General features: G+C 32.7%; 1 protein-coding gene across 1 annotated transcript; it reads left to right on the top strand.

Moving 5' to 3' along the window:
* Positions 1-3,498: 3,498 nt before the first annotated feature.
* On the top strand, positions 3,499-5,442 carry LOC131641764 (uncharacterized). The gene is made up of 4 exons (XM_058912067.1): positions 3,499-4,125; positions 4,346-5,044; positions 5,135-5,186; positions 5,405-5,442. The coding sequence occupies exons 1-4, from the start codon at positions 3,499-3,501 to the stop codon at positions 5,440-5,442; spliced, it is 1,416 nt and encodes a 471-aa protein (XP_058768050.1).
* Positions 5,443-7,407: the final 1,965 nt, after the last annotated feature.

The raw sequence follows: 7,407 nt of genomic DNA, 5'->3' as shown, positions 1-7,407 counted from the left end.
GGGTCCATTCAAGAGAAGGTGAAGAATATTAAAATGAGGGAGAAGATAAATATCATATGGATTGCTACCACGTGGAGTTTATGGTTAATGAGAAATGCTATGGTTTTCGATTAGGTGCCGTTTAGTTTTGAAGCGGTGTGCACTAATGTTATGTTTTTATCTTGGAGTTGGCTTGATAGATTTAAACCGTTTTCATCTTCTTCCTTTTATGAATGGTATAAATTACCATTAGCTTGTTTTAATACTTTGTAGTTCTCTTGTGTTATAAGGGTTGCACCCCTAGTGCGAATTCTTATAATCAAATTGCCTATTGAAAAAAAAAAAACTAATAATCAAATCCAAGCAACTATGTGATAACCTTTTTTGTACATTCAATATACTCTACGGATAGAAAAATACAAAGAATTGAAGATAGTAAAATAAAAAATTGGAAGATTTTGTTAGAATTGTTTGTTTGGAATTTTCCCGAAAAGCTAATCATGGTTTTTCTTTCCATCGGAACAACCGCGTCCTTATGCTCATTACTAAACTTGTTGAAGTTATAAAGTAAAACAAAGATATCTCTTTTTGATATGAAGTTGAATAGATCATCATCAAAAAAATTAGACCCAAAATTAGGATCAATTTTAGAAAAATAAAACTTCCACAAAAAAAGCAAGTGAAAGGCTTTCATAAAAATTCTTGTAGAATCGAGAATGAGATTTTCGTTCTCTACATGTCAAATCATAAATTAGTAATTTTATTGAATCTCCAAAAAAAAAAATCCAATTAATGTATGGATTCATAGGTCTATGTGTGTGTAATGATCATGTTCATGGGTTAACGAAAAATGTGCAAAAGCTCTATTTTTCTCCGCTATTCTATGAATATATTCCTTTTTGCGTATGGAATCACCACTCCCTTTAGAAGTATTCTTTATGAGAGTATTCTCTCTTTAGGTGGTAAGATGAAATATTGGAGGGTCTGGGTTATTCCTATAATTTGCATTGTTGTGGTTTGGATTATTTGGAGGACCAACAATGAGTGTTTTTTCGGGTATTTTAACAAATGTAAAAGAGGTGGAAGAGAAAGATATATTTTGGTTTGAAAATGGTTCTTTGACATATCAATGGGGGTTCTTGCAGCTTCATAAATGACTTCAATCGAGTAGACAATTGTAACTTTTATATTTGGAATATTCTACCACTCATTTGTTTTGAATAGTACTAGTTTGCAGTGTTGTTTTCGGATGGAGTATCCTTTATACTCCTTTTTAAGTCCATTGCCTATAAAAAAAACTTCAAAACTCTATCCTTCAATCAAGACTTTTAGCCTGGTAGAGGGAGAGTGTGTTTTTTCTTTCTTCTTGGATGCTTCTGATCCGCTGTTGGTGGTCCAATTTTTTTGAGCTCTAACTTGATCCTTCATTGAGGTTAGGGGTGGAAATAGGCCAGGCCGATAACAGGGGCCTACAGGCTGGCCTATAAAGGCTCAGGCCAGGCCACACATTTTTTATAAATAGAAAAGGCCTAGGCTTTTTTATAAGCCTATTTAGTTAAAAAGGCTAGGCCTCGGGCCCAAAAAAAAGCCTTTTAGGCTTATCAGGCCGGCCTATTTAAATAAATATGAATAATTTTTTTATTATCAGTATGTTATGTTTTGTAGTTTGAATTAAAATACATAAATAAAACTTGGTTATCTTAAAGAACTTGTGAAAATAAGATGAAAATACCTAATAAACATTGTTTTCATAAGTTATCTTAAACAGATAGTCTGCCAGAACTTATGCTAATAGGTAAGTTAAAATAAGTCAATGCAAATAAATTTTTGGTCTCTTGGTATTTTAGTTAGTTAGTCTATTCAAACAATATTTTAGTTAGTATGTCAAAACAAATAGGCTTTTATGTAGGCTAACAGGCTAACCAGGCGTTCGAAAAGGCCAGACTCAGGCTTAAAAATAAGCCTACGACAGGCCACAGGCCGGGCTTAGGCTTCGATTTTTTTGACAGGCCAGGCCTAGGCTTGGCAAAGCCTAGCTCGGCCCAGCCTATTTCCACCCCTAATTGAGGTACAATTTTTAGAGGGCAATTTTTCTAGTGTTGACTTGTGGTAGTTTTTTTTATTTGTTGTGGACTTGAAGTTTGGTTGTATTGTTTTAGTTTGATTTATATTATTTGTAGTTTTTAGTACTTCTTGTGTCCATCATCTTATCATGTTATTTGAATTTCCTCCTATTTTAATAGTTTTATTGTTTTTCTTGAAAAATATTTTATAATTTTACTTTTTTTTATGCAATAATAATTATATTTCTTAATATATGTAAAAATGACAACACAAATTATAATAAAAATGGAGACAACATTGATTTTTGCTAACAGTAACCAAGTTTTATGGTCATTTTTTAATTTATACTCCCTCCGTTTTTTATTATAAGTCGTTTTAGACTTTTCACACAGTTTAAGAAAAATAATAATTGTTGTATGAAAATGAGAAATTATGAAGGTTTTTATAAGATTATCCTTCATTAATGACATGTGGAAGATAAATTTATATAATTGAAAGGAGAGAGAATAATAAATATTTAAGGATATAATAGGAAAAATAGCATTAATTATTCATTGGAATTGTAAAGCGACTTATATTTAAATACAATTTTTTTTTTAAAACGACTTATAATAAAAAACGGAAGAAGTAATATAGATAGAAGGAAGTATATAAATTTTAACTGTGAATGATAGGTAGTAGTGAAGAACGACAACGGTAAGGAGCCTAATGAATTAGAGAAAGAAGATAATGGAGAAAGATTTAATAAAAACGACAAATAAAGAAATGGAGAAAGGTGGAGTGAAAATGAAATGACGAACAAGAGAATGGAAGAAGTATTGCACTAAGATATTAATGATTTTTTATATAACACAGGATTTTATTTATGGATGTAATTAAAACATATTTATTTTATTTTAATTAAGAAAATAAAAGATAAAAATAAATTTTAATTAAAATAATGATGATAAAATTGAAAGAAAAAGTTATAAGCTACTGTACTTCAAATTGCATTTGAAAAAGAAGAAAAAATTAATAAAAAAAAAGGTCATATAAAAAAAATAATTGGACATCTCTCTGTCTCCCTGGCTATATTTAAATCCCTAATACTAGCAACTCTTTAGTTTCCTAACCCCTACTAGTACTTCTTTGGATATTATGGTTATTGACTAGTGCCTTTACGAGGAAAATGTTATGCTAATCAAATTTTGGTCATGTTACTCGTAAATACAAACGTTGCTTCGCATAACCTTTTGATGTATACTGATTACCGCCGCCTCTAAGGTTTCCCACACTCAAATATTAATTTCAAGAATTATAATTAATACAAAATAATTTGTATTCAACTTTTAAAATTAAATAAAAAACGTCAGAGAATTTGAAATCCCATTATGTACCGTATATGAATACTCAAAACGTCTTACAAACTACTACAGTCAAATTAAAACTCCAAACCTTTCTTTACTACCAATTACCATGGCTTCTGCTACTAGCACTGCTTCTCAAACAGAAGAGCAAGTGTCCTTGAAGCTTGTGTTAAATGAAAAAGGCAACAAAGTATTGTTTGCTGAAGCAGGAAAGGACTTTGTAGACATTCTTTGTAGCTTCTTAACAATGCCTTTAGGAACTATTGCCAGACTTGTAGAAAAGGAATCCAGCATAGGACCAGTCAGTATTGGTTGTCTAAACTCACTCTATCAAAGTGTGGCTGATCTCGATGAAAGTTGTTTCTATAATGACACAATCAAACAAATGCTGCTGAAGCCAAGTAACTCGGCTGAAGATTATTGCAACACTCTTACACTCAACATTGATGACACTCCACCCACCAAGTACTTCGCATGTACTTACTGCGACGATTTGTTCATATCAACATTTAAAGATAAACATTGTCCTCGCTGTGGGATTTGTGTTACTGGTCCACTTTTCCTCAAGCATTCCTGCCATGGATTTATTGATGGTGTTGCTACTTTTGCCATAACTGATGATCTGACTGTCTTACCTTATTGTATTGACTATGCATGCTTTGGGCTGCTCCAAGAATTTGGAATAAAATTCCCAAGTTCGGTGAAGGAAATGGTTCTGAATGTCACTAAACAGAAGGTTTTATATTTGGATTTCCATTTTATTAATGATTTATTTGGTTTGTTGTTATAATGATAAATTTTAGAATAGGTTACTAGTATATGCATATATGTACACTCAACTTCTTTATCTGTCCTTTTCTTAACTATCTTCACATTTGTCACCAAGACATCACTCTAATTCTTTCATTTTGTTTTTATGATTATCATTACTAATCTACTCTTACTATTTGATATAGGTACTTGATTTGTTAAAATGCTCTTTGCTCTCCAAGTATACTTTGACCGACTTGTTTTTAGGGCAAAAACCATCTATTGGAGATTCCAGGTTCTTCTTATCTGATATTGAATTTAGTGGTGATCTTCAAATCACTTTGAAACTTGTTATAAGAAAATCAGATGACAAGATTTTGTGTGCTCAAGGGGAACAAGATTTCGTGAATTTACTTTTAAGTTTTCTTACTTTTCCATTGGGTGAAATTACACGTATATTTGGGAAGAATTGTTCCATGGGCAGTATTAACCGATTGTACGAGAGCATGACTAAATTGAATGAAAACAAATATTTTACAACGAAAGGAGCTAAGAACAGGCTTGTTGGTCCTTGTATTTCTCCGCATTTAAAATTAAACAACCAAATTTTACCAATTATTGAATCAGGTATTCTTGATTATTATCGTTATTCTCATGTTAGTGGCAATCATATTGTTCAATATTCCAATGCTGGTGAGGATGTGAGTTATGCAAAGTTGAAGAAAATTAATGTATACAATCCGCAAAGTCTTGAGGGTTATGTGAAGGGTCCAGCAATGTATGTGGCTACCGATGATTTGGTTATTTCACACTTATCTCCAATTTCAGCATTAAGTTATTTGAACCGATTCAAAACTCCTGCTTATGATTTGAAGGAAAAGGTTGTTACCATTGGTGTCAAGGAGGTAAGAAAGAGTTATACAAATTAGAATACATTTTCTGTGCTCACTCACTATATTACAATGTTTTATATTTTCCTAGTTGTTTTTTTGCAGTCTCTCAGCATATTGAAAGCTGCTTTAACTTCAACATCTGCCCTTACCAATGGTCTCTCCCACGTTTTAACAGAAGTTAAGCAGGATAAATGAAGGAATACACACTTTAATGTGTTTTAATGTTTTTAGACCAAAGTACAAGATTTAATATTTCGACGTTGTTATTATTTTAATTGTATCATTGTTGTTTTCAGATCTTTAATTCAATTCAGTTTGAATGGTATCTTTTCATTTCTATTTCATTTTATAATTTTTTTCCATTCTATGCAGTTTTTCATATTCTCGTTATAATTGCAATATTACCATAATTTTCAATTCTTCATTATACAATCGTGTAAGTTAAATAAATTTTCTCGGCATATAACAAAATGAAATTTATTTATTTTTTCTAATTGTTTTTTGGGATAAATATATGTTGTGCCATATAAACGTGATTCGGGTTACCTCTTTAATATTTTTTTCCGATTACCCCCTATAATTTTTGGGTATTCCCTAGGCGTGTAAAAAGCAGAGAAAAATCAGGGGGTAAATAAAAAAAATATTTTACAGGGGGTAATAGGGAGCAAAAACATAGAATTTTTATATTTCAAGGGGTAATCCAAAAAAAAAAAAATTAAAGGGGGTAATCCAAATTTCGCCTATATGGCAGGGGCGCAACGTATATTTATCCCTTGTTTTTTTTATAATGATGAGGCACTTGTTTTTATTTAAATTTGAAGGATGTTTGTAAGCCTAAGAAATTAGGGGGCTTTGGTGTTCGCGACCTTCTGTTGGTCCACTTTACCCTGTTGGATAAGTGGAGGTGGTGTCTGCTTACAGGGCTTTTGGCATTTGCCTTTATATTTTCACTATTAGATATGGTGTATCCGCTGCCTCTTTCATTCTGGGTGACAGAGTTTGTGGCCTTAGATTGGCCTTGCCTTGGTGGAGAGGGGCCTTCCTTATATGGTCTAGAGTTAGTGACACTTCTGATTGGTTCAGAGACAGGCTTTCTCTAAAAATTGACTCTGATCTCCTAATTTCTTTCTGGGTCGATATTTGGGTTGGAGATTTTCCTCTAGTCTTAGATTCCCTAGGCTTTTCTCGATTTCTGACTAAACTTCTAATTTTATGGGGGAGGTTGGTAGATGGTAGGGAGAGAAATGGATATGGGATCTCTAATGGAGGATACATTTTCTCTTTGATTATGAGATGACCATTTTTTACAGATTTTCAATCTATGATTAGTGGTATCACGCCTACTGTTGAGAGGGGTGTGTGGAGGTGGTGTGAGCCGAGTGATGGAGTTTATTTCAAGTCTTCTTCTTATTCTCGCCTTTTGGCCCTTATCTCCCCCTGGTCGTCAGGTTTCTAAAGTAGATGTAGTTCTTCCTGCCATCTGGTCTAGTTGGACTCCTTCGAAATACATTGTTTTCTCTTGACAACTTCTTTAGGATTGTATATCAACTGGTGTTAACTTATTTAAGAGGGATGTCCATCTGATCCTTGGGACCATTTCATGTCCCATTTGCTTGTTGCCCATTGAATTGTCCTCTTATCTCTTTGTGACCTGTGAGTTTGCGTCCTCTGTTTGGTATAGGATCTTTAGGTGGTCGGGGTGGTGTACTATTTTGCGTAGTGGTATCTTGACGCTTTTAAAGATTTGATCTCCCTGTCTGGAGTTTTTAGAACTAGAGGGAGGTTGAGGATGGTTTGGTCGATTATGAAATCTCATAATGATATATTTGTTTGAGGTTCTTCGGTGACACCAAAAGATGTGGAAGACATGAGCATCTTCTTGACTTGGAAATGGTATCTTGGCAGGTCAGTGGGAAACTCTTGCGTCTTCTCGGTCTGACTGGAGAACCCTATCCTATTCCTAAGCCAATAGAGGGTGAGTGATTTTGACCTACATTGTGGTTTTGATCTCGATTTTGGTATATCTTATGCCTTTTTTTTTTCAAGGTTCCCTTGTATTTTGTCTGTAGTGTCTCTCTTCTCTTTTTACTTATTTATATTTCTCATTTGCCTTTCAAAAAATAAACTAGGAAAAAATAGAGTGGAAATAATAAAGGATTTTGGTTTCCAAGATATTATAGGCTTTGTTTTTATTTGTAACATAAAATTTCCCTACTTTGAAAAACACAAAATTTGTATTGAATAAGAGATTGAAATGACTTTCATATATTCTCGAAATATAATTTATATTATTATAATATCCCGAATTTCAAAAAAAGAGCATTGATAAACATTTATTTTTTATATTATACAAGAGTACAATTTCAAAACACCTC

Source organism: Vicia villosa, unplaced genomic scaffold (genome assembly GCF_029867415.1).
Source record: "Vicia villosa cultivar HV-30 ecotype Madison, WI unplaced genomic scaffold, Vvil1.0 ctg.004045F_1_1, whole genome shotgun sequence".
Taxonomy (NCBI): domain Eukaryota; kingdom Viridiplantae; phylum Streptophyta; class Magnoliopsida; order Fabales; family Fabaceae; genus Vicia; species Vicia villosa.
This window is presented reverse-complemented; position numbering and strand designations above follow the sequence as displayed.